The 17,624-nt window shown below is 46.4% G+C and overlaps 2 protein-coding genes across 44 annotated transcripts in view; both read right to left on the reverse strand.

Moving 5' to 3' along the window:
* MADD (MAP kinase activating death domain) overlaps positions 1-11,546 on the reverse strand; it is a 76,360-nt gene extending 64,814 nt beyond the window's left edge. For 10 of the 39 annotated variants that reach the window (XM_040599945.1, XM_040599941.1, XM_040599936.1 and 7 more), the window contains exon 1: positions 11,337-11,544. The gene's annotated coding sequence lies outside the window, so the exon portion shown is untranslated. Of the gene's footprint in view, positions 1-11,336 lie in introns of all 39 variants that reach the window. The other 29 variants (XM_040599948.1, XM_040599943.1, XM_040599938.1 and 26 more) reach the window with 11 other exon arrangements.
* A 2,516-nt stretch (positions 11,547-14,062) lies between these two features.
* Positions 14,063-17,624, reverse strand: part of NR1H3 (nuclear receptor subfamily 1 group H member 3) — a 31,201-nt gene continuing 27,639 nt past the window's right edge. For all 5 annotated transcript variants that reach the window (XM_040599706.1, XM_040599701.1, XM_040599703.1 and 2 more), the window contains 3 exons: positions 17,364-17,477; positions 16,428-16,522; positions 14,063-16,010 (listed from right to left, as the gene is read on the reverse strand). In XM_040599706.1, the coding sequence (XP_040455640.1) occupies positions 15,864-16,010; positions 16,428-16,522; positions 17,364-17,477 (356 nt within the window). In that variant the 3' untranslated portion in view covers positions 14,063-15,863. The remainder of the gene's footprint in view (positions 16,011-16,427; positions 16,523-17,363; positions 17,478-17,624) is intronic.

Raw genomic sequence — 17,624 nt, forward strand, 5'->3', positions numbered from 1 at the left:
GGCTGCAATGCTTAACACAGCTTCCCTACAGTTCTGCAAAGGAGCTAGCATGGTAGGCAATACAAAGACTCCATCAAAACCATAAAATTTTCAAACGAGTATGTGAGCAGACCACCAGCACAAGGGAACACATGCAGCGCTTCCAATGTCCCTGGAATGGCTGAAGTTGCATCCTAGTGATGCCATAAATCAGTAATTCTGTCAGGTTTTTTTTTTTTTAAGAAAAGATCTGAGCACTTCCAAAGATTCCCGATTTCTACTGCAGCACAAGTAGATCAGACTGCTGCAGATAATCTGCAGGGGCTTCTAGAGGCTTCTAGGGGCTCCTTTGCTTGAATACTTATTTTTAACAAGGTCATAGTTACAGTGAGACCTAAGAGGACAAAGGCTTTCTTTTGGAAGATGAAGTTCTGTTGGACTGGAACAACAGCTAGAAGAATTAGCACCAAGTTCAGGTTTTTTGCCTTCCCCTATTCATTCTCTTGCTCCTTCAAAGACCTAGTAATGGCTGATGACAGCAGTTCAAGAGCATTAGATCAGTATTTGCTGGAACTCCCCTTCCTACTCCTGACTGGAATCAGACACCACAGCTGATGATCCGTATGAACCCGCAGAAACAGGCGTTACAGTTGCCTTTCCCTCCCTATCTCCAAAAGCTTGCTCTCAGGCCAGCGTCGTTCCCTGCTCTGGGCTGCTGGAAGCGTTCGTGCAGTCGCATGGTGAACCACATTGTGGAATCGATACAGACCAAAACTAACACACTCCCTTCTCCTCCCTTGCCACTTTTGTTTTTATGAGATTACTTCTATGGCTTGGTTCACCAAGTGGCCACACAAATGCTTGTGCAGACACAAAGAAGAGATAGGAACAAGCAGCTAAGGGAATCTGGAAAACCTGACTGAATATAATACAATCACAGAACTACAGATGACAGCTTCTTCTACAACAATAAAGAGGTAAAACAGTGTCTTTCTCAGAGGTTTGCTATCATGCTGCTTCCAGCTCCTAGATTTTACAGACTAAGTACATCAGAACAGGAAGATTAAAAAACCGAGAGACACTTCCATTTCTCCTCTTTCATGCTGGCATTTGGACCAGAACCAAGAGATTAATCTTGACTCTGAGATGGTACAGGTTTTGACATCGATGGCCTCTCCTCTCTCTCAAGCTGCTTTAACTCTAGGTCACTATTTCTGAAAAGGTTTTCTGCAGTGTGCTTTCTCTTTGCAAGCGTCCTGGAACCAGCCCTTTGAAGGCTGAATCCTCCAGCAGCGCCTGAGAAGAAACTTCCTGTAACTTCAACTCAAGAAAAGGAGAAAATTAAAGAAGCGAAGGGCACCACAGAAACATACTGTACAAACACATCACATGTCAGAGAACACCATCGTTTCAATAAGCACTCATATGGATGGTGAACAGGTTGGTGAGAATTAACACCACCCACATACTGTAGCAGCTGTCAGCAATACTCACGAACTAGGAGAAATTGGCACAGTAGCCCAGACACAAAGACAAAGGCCAGAGCCAGCACTAACCCACGGCCTACCAGTACTCAAGATGAAAAAAAAGTGTTCAAAACAACACTTCTATTACTGGTACTACTCTACATTTCAAAACCCCCAAAACACCCACAGTTTAGGTTGTAGCACAACTTCTTAGAGGACAATCTGCATGGTATTCTGCAATTTAAAGTCCTCCCAGAAAAAAAGCTATATAAACACACACTCTCATGAAAAGCACCACACCACAGAACTGATGTGTGAAAGAACTGCAGCATTTTTTTACCAGTTCAGAGCCATCTGTGTGAGACCGATACACAGCATTAGTCCTGAGTGACAGGAATTGTGCAGCACCCCCATCTCATCTACCCCTTGGAGTCTTCAGCCTTTTTAAGTGTCTTTTCTTTCTAGACACAAAGCTAGAGGAACAAAGTAATTTAGTCAAAAAATAACTTGAACACAACAAACTGTTAACCCAGCTTAGCTCACTTACAGTCGTTTTCCTCACACAGCAGCTTTCAGCTTTGACAGGCCAGCCTTACACTCAACTGCATGATAGTCAGCAGGTATTTAAATCACTGCTTGAAAAAAATTACATGAAGACAATGAGATTATTTTCCAACAGCCGGATGTTAAGCCCTGCTTTTCTTGCAACTCTTCCATAGTTTCGAACGGTACCAGAAAGGCCTCTCCCTCCATTATCTCCAGCTTTTATCTGGTACAAGGATCATACCACACAGTTCACCAGTGCATGCATATCTTTAGCATATAAATCAGGGTCATACAATTCCATTTGCTAAGTGAAGAGCATACAGTGGGACATTAATTTCTAAAAGAAAAAAAAGCAAGTTGTGAAGGAGACAGCAAGAATTACAGGACAGAAGCCACAGGAATTCTGGTTCACTGAAATGTCACCTTGCAAAAGACCAGATTTCCTGCCATGTCCAAAAGGAACTAAATTTTCCGTTCTAAAATGTCCTTGGAACATTGTGAATTTCTATTTGTTCTCAACCAAGACAGCCTGTACTGTGTTCAGATCTATAGCCACTATGCCTGACCTCAGCGCGTTGGTTACTGTGAACTCAAGACCCATACCAATTGGACTCAACAAAGCTGAAACAAACACAAGTAGGGCCAGGAGTTTCAGTGCTCCCTTGTTAGCTGATTTCTGTTTCCTCTTCTCACATTACACACCTTGAGTATTCTGAGAGAGACAGCTATCTGCTAAGCTAGAGAAATAGGTGCAAGTACCTCAGGACCAGCCAACCTCACCTGCGTGGCCAGGAACCCCATGTAACTCACTGCAGAACTGGAATTACCACAGTTAGAAGCACAGTATGATCTATTGGTAGCTTTGACCTGCCTTTAGACGTTTTAATAATCTTTCTGGAATCTTTACCACTGAAATTTTGGTTACTAATTTTTCCAAGTCTATTTCAAGTGATTCCAGCCATTATCTCTGGTATAGCACATACTAATTTTGTTTGTACCAAGCTTTTAAAGAAGCCGACAAGCAGTCCCCATTTCACATGAGCCATTTTGCACTTCCTCGGCTTTTATCAATACTAAACTTTGCTAGTAGTTTTAAACTTAAAAATACGCAACATTCTAGGAAGCCCATTATCCCTATTACCCAGATACTACAGTGGTTCTACTAATGCAAGAAACACAGATGAGTTGAGAACACCTCCCCTTCTCCAGAGTTTAACAGAACATGGAACGATTTCTGAAGCCAGACCTGGACAGACTCGCTATTCTGGTGCAACTGCTTTGTGTTCTACCATCCACCTTGGCAAGGCAGCAGTGCATGCCAATGCTGTGACTCCTAAAAAAGATACTAGCACTCCGGCACAATAAAAAAAGAAGGGTGGCATTTTCAAAGCATTGCAAGCATGCCTAAAACAGACAATGGCATATTCATCTAGTATAGTTAGTCTGTAATATAGGTGTGGTTCTGCAAAATGCCTAGGGATAGTCCCAAGCATAAGAAATCACCCAGTAGAGAATCACCCAGGACTGCAGGCAGGTTCTAAAAGCATCCTCCCTGGAGCACATGCATCACTTGAGTTAGTAAGAGTTCCTTATGGATAAAACAGCAGATGCATCCCAACTGTTTCCACCTTCCATCTAGCCATAAAGCTTGAGGGAAAGGACAGAGTAAATCAGATTAAAGAAAATTACAAAAATGAATTGGAAAAACAGGTTTCGGTAGTACAAAAAGACACCCTTGGAAGCCCTTCTGAAGAACAGTAACAATTTAAACATCTCTTCCTCTCCTACTACAAAATGATACTATCTCTTTGCCTTCTGAAAGCAGTACTGACACAGCCGAATATCTTTAAGCCTCCACATCAATTTTGCAGAGCAAAATGGAGGTAGCATGGACAGAGGTGCTGCCAAATAGACCAAACATGACCAGAATTAGTTAGCAAACAGAAGTATCACGCCACACAGACAGGAACCTTTCTGCAGCACCACAGAGCAGAGCTGGACTGATTCAGGCTCTTGGTTGCTATAGTGACAGTTTTCCCCATCCTGTCATATGCTGGTCCTTGAGCGCTGCCCCCTCCCTCCCTCCTGCTTCAGGCAAAGGCTTGGTGAAAGCAGCCTGCTGTACATGCAAGACCACGCAGTCACCACACATGCACATGCTGTGAAAACAGACCCACAGGTAATCTGATTCAGATCAATCTCCATAGCAACCCCATCTTTAGTCCCTAGATCTTAGCCTGGCGGGTCTATTTATAGAGCAGCCGCAGCGCTCCACCCTCTCCGCTCCACCACCAGAGCTCCCAGCACTGCCCACACTACAAACAACCTTCACCCAGGCACAAGGACTGCCTGCAGCCAACGCTGAAACATACCCCTCCTGGCACCTGCGGGCCCCAAGCCAGATGACAGCGTAGTATCTGCAACACACTGAACACCTCCCGGTTGGTGAGGTTTTCCATATCCATGAATACCACAAGTATCAGGAGTCATTACTGCTCACAGAAAGCTGAGTACCAACGGCAGCTGACAAAATCCACTTATCCAGGTGCCTAGAGGACGCCTCCACACACATTGACTGCAGCTGCTCCTTTAGTCTTGTGCAAAAAGGCTTGGCAAAGTGAGCCAAAACAAACGTGCGGTCCCAACAGGAACTGGCAGGCAGCAGCAAACGCAAAGGAGTGGTCCCAGCACAGCTGTACCCACCAGCAGATACTTCAAACCATGCGGCTAGGACATTCATCTACTAGTTGTTTGAAGAAAAAAAAAAAAAAAAGAATAACAAGAAAAAGAAAAATCAAGACCGAGGCCTTGAATGAGCCATGAGAGATAAGCACGTGAGAAAAAAACAGTATGCAAATAGTGTTATCCATTTTCCTCTACTACACTCTTGGGGAAAACTATCAACGATAAGCTAATACAGGAGAAGCACACACTTGTACAGTAGTTACTTGCTAACAGGAAGGAGATGACAGATTTTAGCCTCAGCCCCAGTTCATGTCACACACTTCAATTTAGGTGAAAGACCTTATTCTCCTCCCCTCCTTCACTGCCTGAACACCTCTGTTGCGATCCTCCCTGCAGCACCTCATAGCGCAGGGCATGCAGAGCACCACTCACCATCTTCTCGTAGAAGATAAATTCTAGCATAAAAACCCGCTGTCAACACAGCCAGTCCTCCGGCTCTACACCATTTGAATTTAAATTCATCTTTTATTTAAAAATTATCTCCAGAGATTTGCATGAGAACAGTAACACAGGAGCTCTGGCTCCCTGCGCTTCATTCTTTTCAAGACTGCCCTTTTTTCCCCTCTCTCCTTGTGCAACGTCACCATCACAGAACACAAGAGCCTTCTCTTCTACCTCTACCTCATCAGCTTTTCAATGATCCTCAAATCCCAGTAGCAGCCCCTTTGCAAGTGGGTGGGCAAACCAAAACCTACACAACACCCCCAAACTGAATTAGTGTCACCTTCTGCAACCTACAGCATCACATTCTTTCCCAAACCAGAACTGCTTTTGGCTCAAGCTTTGAGTTGAGAAACTTTCTCACTGCTTCCGAGTGCAGCCTAGACCCCAGCACCCGCATGATGCTCCCATTGCCAGCCCTCTGCCCAGCTCCTGTCTGAGAAGTAGCTCCCATAACACAGGCACCAGCAGGCTTTTTTCCAAAAGCCAAACACTGCAAATGTACAGCCATAAAAAATTAACAAGAAAACAACAAAGCATGTGACATTTGAGAAGAACTGCTGGATGCAGCTGCAACTGCTAAATTATTCAGTGCTCTCCCCTGCCACAGCAAGCAGCTCTAGGCCAGGAGCTCAGGGAAGAGACGTGCACAGGACAGCAGCAGGCAGAAAACACACACCGCAGGCAAACGGTGAGGACTGCGCCAAGGACTATTTGCTATGCCTCTCCTATAGGTTTCAAGCCGTTCACCTTCTCATTTAACTCACAGAACCACCACCACCACCACACAGGCATGTTCAACTCTCCTTCCTGGAGATGGGCCACGCAGGGACAAATGGCAGCTCGCTAGGATCCCAGCACTAAATCCCAGCCACCTATAGGGCAGGAAAGGGCAACACTCACAGCCAGCGTGGAAACACTGAAGTATTTTTATTTTTTTTGCTCAGGGCAATGAGAATCAGAAAATAAAGTACTTGAAATAATCATCATTTGGCTGCTGCTAGCACCACAGAACTGGTACTCAGAGCCTCACATGTTTTGCCTCAGCCTCTCCCCATGTATGACACCTGCCTTGTTCTTCTTCCCTCTACACGTCTTCCCCTTTTCTTTATCGACACTATGGAACGTCAGAAATTCCTACTCTCAAACCAACGTTACTATTGATTTTGGTGATAAATCCTAGTACCAGCTGGTCAAAACGGAAAGGAAATCAAAGAGAAAAGCCCATCTTCTCTCTGCTCAGGCTCCGGGATGCGAGAAGCCTGTGCTTGGCCGACGCACCCACACACAGACACCGGGAGAAGCCAGCTCAGAGCCAAGGGGAAGGAACCGCCACAAGCCACTGCTGGGCCAGCGAGTGATGGAACAAGGGGTCCCAAGAGGACCTTCCAGACATCGGCAGTGACCACGGCAAAGGAAGGAGGGAAAACAGAACACCTGCTGGGTATGTCTGAAGGCTAATGAAAGAAAGAAGGGAGAAACGAGGCAGCCTAGAGTACAGAACAAGCGTGCCCAGCTCGTAGCTCCAGCAGAGCACTGTTTAACCACTCTCAAGTGGAAACAAACACAGTCACAGCAGCAGAGCGGCTCAGTGTTTGTCAGTGAAGCAATTATGGCAAACACTGGTTTTGATTCTTAATCATCTTTATCTGATGAGACGCAAATGGGCAGAGGCAGAACTCCCCATCTCCTGCCACACGGGCCTCTCCAGAGCATGTACAACAAAGCCAGGCAAGAAGAGATCCAGGGAAGCTGGTGTCAAAGCTACAGGCAAGAAGACAATCAAATATTTGATACTGACAGTGGGAAATTCAGTCAGACTATAAAGGGAAGCAGGACACAACCATGGCGCTGGAACTCACAGATGTGACAAAAAGGAACAGATTAAGAAAAACAAGGCTGCTCTGCTCCTATGATAACACACAGTTCCTGGAGGTCATCAGATACGTTTACTGTTAATCTGCGCATCTTTGTCCCCTGTGTAAAAAACAAGGCTGATTTCCTGATTCTCCCAAACACCACTTAGAACAACTGTTTAGCAACTAGTTAGAAACACAAAAAGAAGAGATCTGACAAACATTACAGGATACATCAAAGGCAACACGATGACCAGCCCTTTTTTGAGGGCTGCTGCTGCTGTGAAATACTGAAGGCTGTTGAAGAAACAGAAAACCGCAAAACTTTGTTCTTTGCTGCTACACTGATGCATTATTTCTTACAGGCACCTGGAAACTCAACAGCCTCTCATTTAACCACAGTGCCTAGGAACACAGCACGAGAACTGCCTCAGCATAGGTAATTCAGGCATACACAAGCTGCGCCTCTTTTAAATCACTGCAAGGGTCCTGACAGTAGCAGTGACTACAAGTAAACACAACCTTCGCACAATGCAGTGATCCCTGGGCACCAAAAGGCACACACCACACACCACACACACCCCAATCTGGGATTTCTCCAGTACGAAGAGATTTTAGAGCTCCTATAAGTCATTTCTTTAAAGTTTTGCTGGGTTTGGCGTTTCAGTTGAATATTCTAGTTCCAAGAGACAAGTCAGAAGCATGTTTCTCAGTCATCAACAGTAATTTTCATGTGGTTGTGACAGGTTTAAAGGCCTCCAGGGACAATGGACTTAATTGCTCTAAAATTATTCTCTAGCTCAGACAACAGAGCAAAGACCAGCTGAATTACACAGGCTCAGTTACAGAGCGCGAACAGTAGGTCATGGTAACAGTTCTTCATAGCTCTTGAGGAGCTCCTCTCCTCGAGAGCTGGAGAAGGGAAAGCAGAAAACCCTTCCATCATCAAAAGAAATATCACAATTATTCCACAGATTAACAGACTATCCCACTAAAAAACATTGCCTTCTAATTGATGCTTCATGCCGCTCATTTTTATTTCACCAGGTGTCTTGTCAGGTCACCAACGATGCTTTTCTTTCATGAAAATTTATACCTTGAGATAGATGGAGATCATTTGAACCAAGGAAGTGATATTAATCTTGCATATCAAACTCTTTCATTCTTGTTTCTAAATCCTTCCCTCACTGCTGCAAATCCCCAAGCAGTAGCTGCGCTGTGTGTTTCCTACTAGTGTGTTGAGTAACTACATCAAAGCCCTTCTGCTAAGAAGCTGCCTGGAAATTTAATGCGGTGTATCTTAAACTCAGGCACACCAGGGCCAAGGACATTTGCAGGAATTAATCTGGGGTGTAATATACGCATTGCCTACCTCTTGTTCCTTCCTAATGGCAAGTAAGTAAAACATTCAATTCTGTACTTGGTTTTAAAAATAAGTATCCATTTCCATCTTGTGAGCACAATGGCACTACCCACCTAGTTAAAAAACTACAGCATAAAACAACAGCCAAATCACTAAATTTTATATCATTTGTGATCCACTCTCATGCACTAGATCTAATTACAGTACTTTTTTACAAAAAAAAAAAAAAAAAAAAGTAATTTATCTAACTGTATCTGGGAGGAAGTATCAGAGAAAATCTATTAGCTGAAGTGCTGTAAATTAAAAACTGTTGAGATTTATTCCCTTGGAACTCAGCAGTACTTGTGTCTTGCTAATTTAATACCAGAAATTTTCATAAATATTTTTTTTTTCAACTGTCTCATTGCAAAAGATATTAAATAAACCAAACTGAACATCTTTCCAGAGGTGGTAAGTCTGGTATATCCTACCTAGACATAACGTGAGTATTAGATATGGCTTGAGGTGAGAGGGAAAAAGCTATAAATGATGAGCCCCTGTGCCACTCACCCCATGCCAGACAAAATCAAGGCCAACATTAATTTAATTTAGGAAGATGATATGAACAAGTGTTTTAGTAAGATCTGAGATGCACTGATGTCTCTACCATTTCTACTGAACCATCAATTCCAGTACTCTAGAAACTAAAAAGCTACTTTGGCTATTTGGGCAAGGCTTAATGTTAAAAATCCCTGAAACGTTGATTCCTCCATCTCCAAAATCCATCCGCAACAGACTGAAGATGGACTTCATTACATACACACCCTGTCTGCTTTCAAAGGTGTTACAGCACGGTATCAAGGTTGAAGGAGAGGTTTGTCCTCTAGAATATTTACTTCATGTTTTTCCATGAAAACTTTAAACTAGAGGACCTGTATTTTTGCCAGTTGGTTCACCACCATTCACAGCTTTGGTACATAAAACATACGTCATGAAAATCTAACTTGGCCATATTATGCTTTTTGTATGGACAGCATTCTTCCAGCATGGATATTACTTTCCTTTTTGCCCATCCAGTAAAACTGAACAGGTTTAAAAGTAGTAACGGTGTGAAAGCTAATGCAGTAGGACACTGAAGCTTACAGTTTGAAAGCTGTTAATTTGGTAAAACCACAGAAGTCCAGACTTGCAATACAACTGCAGCACCACTGGACAGGCACGTACAAGATCTTCTAGTGTGGACAAGGCTGTATTATTTTAGAAGAAAGAAGAAAGAAAAAAAAAAAAAAAAAAGGCAGCGTTCCAGAAAGTTGCTGATGATTTTACATTTTATTAAACACACAGATTAAGATGCTTAATGCGTGTTTAATTAATTGCAGGGTACAACAAATTTGGTCCAAGAGCTACGCATTTTCTAAGAACACAACAGTAAAGCAAAAGAAGTATTTTATAGCCGGAATGATCAATCGGTTCAGTATTATATAACATGCTATGAGGGGTCGGCCAGGTTAGATCCTGCAAAAACTGCATTTTAGCTATGTCAGATGTCTGAGGTGCTCTCCCTGATGTGTCAGGATTGCAGATTTTCATTAGTGCTGAAACCAGCAAGTACTCCCTGTGTCCATCCAAAACAGTTTCCAAGGCTCAAGCTGAGTAATGTCCAAAAATGGAGACACTTCCCAAATAACCTATATTTGGATGACGCCGGTTTCGTTACGTGACCCTCAGAACACCACAATACATCTTCCCTCCCCTTGCTTCTGTCTACCAGCAACATCCTTTTTGCAGATAAGCGATGCTGCAAAGAGCACAGCAAGGACACTTGAGAGCATACCAACAGAAATGCCGACCCAGAGTGGCACCGAATGGAGAGAAAATGGCTGGCTCGCCTAGGGACAGCACATTATTGCCAAATTCACAGTCCTACCCCATCTCCATGGGGCTGCAAATTTATCACATATGTTATCTTGGGTATGTCTGAAAACAGCGTGGTATACCAGGAAGTTCAGGGGGAGAAAAGGAGAGAAGAAAGCCAGACAAGAAGTCAGTTTCCTCCAAGGCTTATAATTTCGCTTAACACTTCTTTATTGTGACTCCACACCAACAGTAATGAGGACGAAGCTTTCTTGCCCTCCTCTGCCTGAAAATAAAAGCGAACACCACAGCAAGGTGGTGACACCCATTCCTAAAGGGAAAATGCTCTTGATTTATAGGTCACTTACTTAAGACACTGCCCAGCGTGAAGTGGATTTCCTATTCTATTGTCCTGGGGAGTAACAGGATCTGCTGTTTACAAACCAAGGAGTAACAGCACCTTTCCCACTCCCGCTGCCGCAGCAAGCCCGCACAAAGCTGCGTCCCCGGCTCCTCACGGGGGGCCGGGCCCGGCCCCCCCGGCCCTTCTCCCGGCTCCTGCCGGGGCAGCGGGCGGGACAGCGGGGACAGGCACAGAGGGGCGCCGGGCGGACCCGCGCCCCCACCCCCGCCGGAGCCCCTTCCCCCGCCGCCGCCATTTCCAGCCCCGGCGCCCCGCTGGAAACGCGCGCCCGACCCCCGGGGGTGCTGCCCGCCCCCGCTCCGCCGCCGGCCGGTGGCGGCAGAGCCCCGCGGCGAAGGCAGGGACCCCGCCACGGAGCGCAGCTCGGCGGGCCGCCACCCCCTGTCCCCTCCCGCAGCGACCTTGCGGCCGGCAGCGAGCATCCCCCACGGAGCGCCCAGCCGGGCGGCTGCAGCAAGGCAGCGGGGGGGGCGGCGGGGCCCAGCCGCCCGCTGGCCGGTGCCGATCGCCTCAGGCGGCGCCGGCCGGGGACCGCGCTCCGCGCCCCGCTGCGCGACCCACGCGTCCCGGCGGTGGGGCGGGCGCCCCGCTTCTGACACGTGCGGCACGGGCGGGCCCCCTCCACCCCGCTGCCCCCGCCTGCGGGCCGGCCCGCACGGGCACCCGGCCCCGCTCCCGCTCACCTGCCCCGCTACCGCCGCCGCCGCCTCAGCGCTCTGCGCCGCCCGGCCAGTTCCGCAACGAGCGCCAGGCGCGGAGCGCGCCACCGCCACCCGCGGGGAGGGAGGGGCGGAGCGAACCACTCGCACCCACGGCGGGGGGAACCGCCTCACCAGCGGCGGGCGCCGCCGCTGCCCGCCCCGGGCCGGCGCTGAGAGGAGGGGGCGGGAAGCGCCCCCCCGCCCCGGGGCTGCCGCGGCCGCAGCCTCTGCGACGGGCCAGGCCGCCGCCGCCATCCCGGTATCCGCCATCACAGCCAGCTGCCGGCGGGCGGCGCGGCGCGGGGCTGAAGGCAAGATGGCTGAGGGGAGAGCGGGCCGCGCGGCGCCCTGAGGGGAGCCTGGAGCACGGCGGCCGGGCGAAGCTGCCAGCCCGGTGCTGCTGCGAGCTGCTGGCGAGCGGGGGGCGAGGGGCCGCGGCAAGGCCCGGCAGCGGGCAGCGAGGGAGCCGTGAGGAGACCTGGCAGCGGGGGTAGGGCCGGGCTCACGCCCGCATCTGCTGGGCTGCTTGCTCGTTCGCTCCAGGTTTTGCGAGATTACAGAGACTCGGGTTATTAAAAACTTGATACACGGCTTTTTCAATTCGTTCCAAGCTCCTATAAAGCAGTACACCGCACAACCAAATCCATTCATTAACAAAACCGTTATTACTAAAACAAACCCCAAATGCAACCAAAACTACTGCAAGTATCCTGATGGTTTGGAAAAACAAACAAAAACTACACAAAATGGTGAAATACTTGATTCGATATTCCACATCTATACTTCACTTATTGCAGGGAAATGGGATTTCAGAAATACAACCATGGTGAAATACTTGATTCGATATTCCACATCTACACTTCACTTACTGCAGGGAAACGGGATTTCAGAAATACACCCATGGTGAAATACTTGATTCGATATTCCACATCTACACCTATTGCAGGGAAACAGGATTTCAGAAATACAACCATGGTGAAATACTTGATTCGATATTCCACATCTACACCTATTGCAGGGAAACAGGATTTCAGAAATACAACCATGGTGAAATACTTGATTCTATATTCCACATCTGCACCTATTGCAGGGAAACAGGATTTCAGAAATACAACCATGGTGAAATACTTGATTCGATATTCCACATCTGCACCTATTGCAGGGAAACAGGATTTCAGAAATACAACCATGGTGAAATACTTGATTCGATATTCTACATCTACACCTATTGCAGGGAAACGGGATTTCAGAAATACACCCATCTTTCCTTCCTCCCCCTGTGGATCTGGATAGACGCTGAGCAAACAGCTGTTGCGTAAGGCTAGGGCCATGAGGGAGTGCCTCCCCAGGCTGTGGTTCCAGCCTGCCCTGCTTTTTCCAGCGGCCAAGCTAGTGAAATTAATTTGAAGCACACAGAGTACAGAGACCTGGAGCAGCAGGACAGAGTCTCAAGCCCAGGTAGCGTTTTCCAAACATAAAAGTACAAAGGGCTGGTGACCTCAGAGAAGGTTCTTCCTCCACACCCGCTTCCTTCAGCTCCCTGGACTAACCTGGGAAGCTGCTATAAAAGAAAAACCCTAATTCTGTACTGATTTGCACTTAAAAAAAAAAAAAAAAAAAAAGAGAGAGAGAGAAAGAATGTGAATATGTAAACAAGGAGCTTACATTTGATTACATAATGAAAAGGGATGGAGAAGCCAAAGCCAGGGAAAACCACCATTTTCAACACTGCCATCAACAGCAACATCATGGGTTGTACCTTGCAAATCCCTCAAATTCACATGCAGTTTTTCTCTTCAAATTAATAAAAATTAGATGCAGCTCAAAAATGTCAAAAACTAAGCTAAAAATGAAGCTGCAGCTTCACTGCCACTGCTTCTTCTGACTATTGACAGCCTCATTCTTTAGCAAATCCTTGGAGTAGGGCCCAGCCACCCTCTAATCCACAGAGGGCTGGCTCGAGCTCTTGAGCTCTGCTCATTACTCCCTACCTCATACCCTGCTGCAGTCTCCTATAAGCCTATTCCTATTCCCTCTTCCTCTGGTTTAGTAATTTCCAATTTAAATTTTATACTCTGCAGTAATGCAGAGGCTTCAGCAGATAGCCTGTGGCATGGAGCCTTGCTGAATCAACAATTATTTTCCTTTCCCACTGTGGCAGGGGATCATCAAGGCTTCGGCAGCAGCTCATGCTGGACAGCTCTCTGCTTCCCCCTTCTCCCTTGGAGGTATCGTCTATGGACAGCTACTCCTGTTGCTTCTGCTATGCTCATCATTTCTCACACGTTCAATCCAGGTAGCAGCTACAATCCTGCTGAAACCCGAGTGCCAGGGGCACACTGGACTCCTGTTTCGATTCTAGCAAGCCACAACATGCAGAAAATGGAGCAGAGCACATGGAATAAAAGGGTTAAATTCTGAATGTAGCTGTACAAATCACAATGAGTTTTGTATGGATAATTCATGGTCTTCATGACACGCGTTTAATCCACTTAACCTATTTGCCAGCTCTGGCACACAGCAAGGTACATAGCAAGCTAAAATCTCCTACTAGAGGCCAAAATAAACTGCCTGGGGTTGCACTGCTATTTTTTTTTCCCCACCACTTCTCCCCAACCTACATACTCGCTTTCTTACTAGCTTTAAGCTTGTTACATCAAGGACTCATTCCACCCTCCTCCAGTCTAATGACAACACATCAGAGAATGTCAAAATCCCATATTAGGCTTTATTCTTTTATATAAACATTAACATTTCTCAAACAGATTAGTTAAAAATACAGATTTAAACAAGAATTTTTGCAATTGCAATGAGTTATAAAAAACAACAGATTATTTTACAGATTGTTACAAGTGCTTTACAAAGGTGCAGAGTGAAGGCCAGTGGCAGGGGACCAACCTCAAGTGCAAAATGGACACGATACCCTCACCACGGGCATAGCGCTCAGATACACAGCCAAAAATAACAAACAAACAAACAAAAAAAAAAAATCGAGCCATGTGAACCTAGGCTCTTGGGATGCTCACCGGGCAAGCAAACATAGACCCTTATGACAGAGAAGACTCATGAGACCAAGCCACCAGAATACTTAAGGTTACATCTCTGAGATCAGCCATAAGATGCTGCTTCTTGGAAAATAAGGAACATGTTTTGCAACAGTATATTTCTCTTCTGTCAGACAAGATATTGCTGTAAATCCTAGAATACTTATGGATGTGGATATATAAGAACTTGGGGCATAAATCCAGTGTGGACTTCACAGTGCCCAAAGTGAAGAAAGGATACAACACCCAAGTAAGTGTCCTTCTAAAGCAGTTGGTACTTCTCATACAAAAGGGACCTCCATATCCCATGACCGTCACTAAAACCTTGAGCAAGTACCTTGGAAAGACTTTGGCAAAAGGAAGAAGACGCAAGTGGATCTGGTTATACCCAGTATTCCTGCAGCCCATGATCTGAGTTGTGCAGCCCATAGCTTACACAATGCCCACATATTTCACTGAATGCAGTGTGTCCTCTTCTTCTTGGCCGATACATCTTCACACCCACCTTGGAACACATACCACATCCCCCAGATTCTTGGAAGTTTTTAAGAGCCTTCCACCACACCTACCTTGCCTAGGTACCAGTCCCTCCCACCTATCTTTCCTCTATTCCACCCCTAAAGATAAAAATCTACGCCCTGATTTCTTTTGAACTAAAGTTTTCCAGCTGTTAGCAAATCAAAGGTAAAGTGAGCTGGCTGAGAACCACCATGAAATAAAACTGCCATGTGTTACATTAAAAAAATCCACTACTTAATGCCTGACATCTTTCTGATGTACAAATGTTCCCTACCCAGAGGGCCTCCCTGTTAGATGAAGGGCACTACACATTACAGGAATTGTTTTTCCAAAAGGAGGGCCGGAAAGAAAGGGCAGCTCTAGAGATGAAGTCTCATAATAAAGAAATAACAGCTAACTTCTCTTGCAATCGTTGTAAAGGGCAGCACATATAAGAGATTTTAATTGCAGGAATCCCAGTGAAACCCCTAGAACATCCACATTGACTTCCCTGAGCTCCTCAGATCCAGGTACACTGGGGACCCTGCAGAAGCCTTTTGAGCTGGGTTACTCTCAGTAGAGTTTGGCAAGTTTCTGCAAATTCATTTTCATAATCAACAAGAGAGGAGAGGATCAACGAGCAAACCCTCAGGACATGCTTAGAGAAGAGAAAGACTCTGAATAAAGAGGTGTATGTGTGTGGGGGGAAGGTCTTCATTTCTACCGTTTTCAGATGTTTCATGTTACTCCTTTGGGGTATGGGCACTACACTGAAACCAACCCCCCCACCTGATCTACCCCAGCTGCCTCCTGCGTAGTCTCATGACAACACTGAAACCCCAGGCTCATCACTCCCTGCACTGCCTAGCCCAGAGTTCAGTGCTCTGGAGAGGGGAGGCTGGCTTCTCGTTAGCAAAGGCTGGGAGATGGCTTTATGTCGGTACGTCAGTGCCCTGGGAGCATGCAGTCACTCATGCACATCCCAGATTTCTGAAAGCAGGGGTGGGAGTTTCTTGTCCTGCAGCCGAAGGGCAAACACCTGTTCGGAGTGGACACTACTTAGTGTCCGAAGACTGACCAGCTTCATTAACATCCGTGGAAACATCAGGCGGTCCTGCAGAGTCAGACAGACAGACAGGTGGTTAATAAATTCACACTAAAATGTTGTTGAAACAAACAAACAAAACAAAATTACCACACCAGATGATGCATTGTAACGACAATCCTCACTTTCTCTAAACCTGGCATTCTCCAGGAAGCAACAGTGTGGAGGAACGCTAGTACTACACCATGCCCCAAAACTCCAGACTTTCCATGCTGGCTGAACTATGGAACACGATACAGGACAGCAGGCTGTGACAGCTCACAAATCCTGCCTTTACGGCTACTACCAAACAGCCACAGAAGGGAAGAGCAGGACAGTACAGACACCAAGAGACCCGGTACAGACAGTACTGCAGGAACTGTGCCTGCATAAACACGTTAAAATCAGTTTACATCATTGTTGGAGATGTTCTGGTCAGGCACTTACATTTGGTCTGTTGATGCAAATGTAAGAATGAAGGGCTTCCACATAGGTGTGCTGCAGCCTCTCCACCAGGGACTGGTCCTGCACATTCGGTCGGTCTGTCAAAAAGGCAGGTTAGAAGTAAGCGGATTGATGCAGACAGCTTCACTAGACTTGATATCCCTGCCTAACCCCAGTCCCTCAGTAGGGTCTCTCCCTAAAACCTCATCTAGCATTCATCCAGCACAGCTGGGAGAGCCATCTGTGACTGCAGCAACTATGCCAGTTTTCTGTAGCTGTTATTACTCGGTGATGTCTACTGCACGTGGGGAGTCTGGTCCAACTCCTGTAGGGTGGAAGGTTAGAGAGACCAAATAGCACTATGTAAGTGTGTGTGGTCTCACATTCCTGTCCCAGTGAAGATGAGAAGCTACCCATTCAGGAGGGAATGGGAAAGTCTCTCCAGCAGCTAAGTCAGTTAGAAAAAAATTTTAAAAAAAAATTTAAAAATTCATCTTTCAGGTCACAAGACAGAAAACAGAAGTAAAGACGAAAGATGGCTTCTTTGCAAAGCCTTGTCCTGGCCCAGAGTGGTACTGATCTCACATCCAGAGTAAGAGATCAAGCATCACTTAACCAGTAGATGTCACTCACGTTGCGTGACCAGAGGAGATACCAGAGACATGCCAAACCAGCAATTTCTAAGTGAGAAAGGATACATGTTGGCTGATTTTTCTATACGCTTTTCCAGCAGTGGGGAATCAGATTTCCTCTGGAGGTGGCACTAGAAAATTCAGAATATAATGAATACCCTAAGGAGAAGTAGTAACATCCTCCCTTTATCACTAAACCCTATACAGCCTCTACTACTCCTCTTCAGCTTGTGACCTTCCTGAACTCTACTTTCTTTGCCCTGTGACTCACTGCTGCAGCTCTTCAGATCTCCCTGGATTTATTTACCTGCAGAGAAAATGTTGATGGCGATTAAAAGTGCATATTCAGCATCGTTGAGTTGTAGCTCATTCATTCCCTTTGAGAACTCAAAGATGGGGTTAATGAACTCGAACTGCAGACCTGCAACAGAAGAGAACAAGGTGAGGCAATGGCAATTGTCTGCTCTCCCTCTCTCTTCCTCCCTCCCACAGAATAAGCTACCAGAAACCCACTGCAGTACGCCAGGGAGTGGGGAGGGCAGGCAGGCAGGACAAACTCCTTACGTTA

Source organism: Falco naumanni, chromosome 7 (assembly GCF_017639655.2).
Source record: "Falco naumanni isolate bFalNau1 chromosome 7, bFalNau1.pat, whole genome shotgun sequence".
Lineage (NCBI taxonomy): Eukaryota > Metazoa > Chordata > Aves > Falconiformes > Falconidae > Falco > Falco naumanni.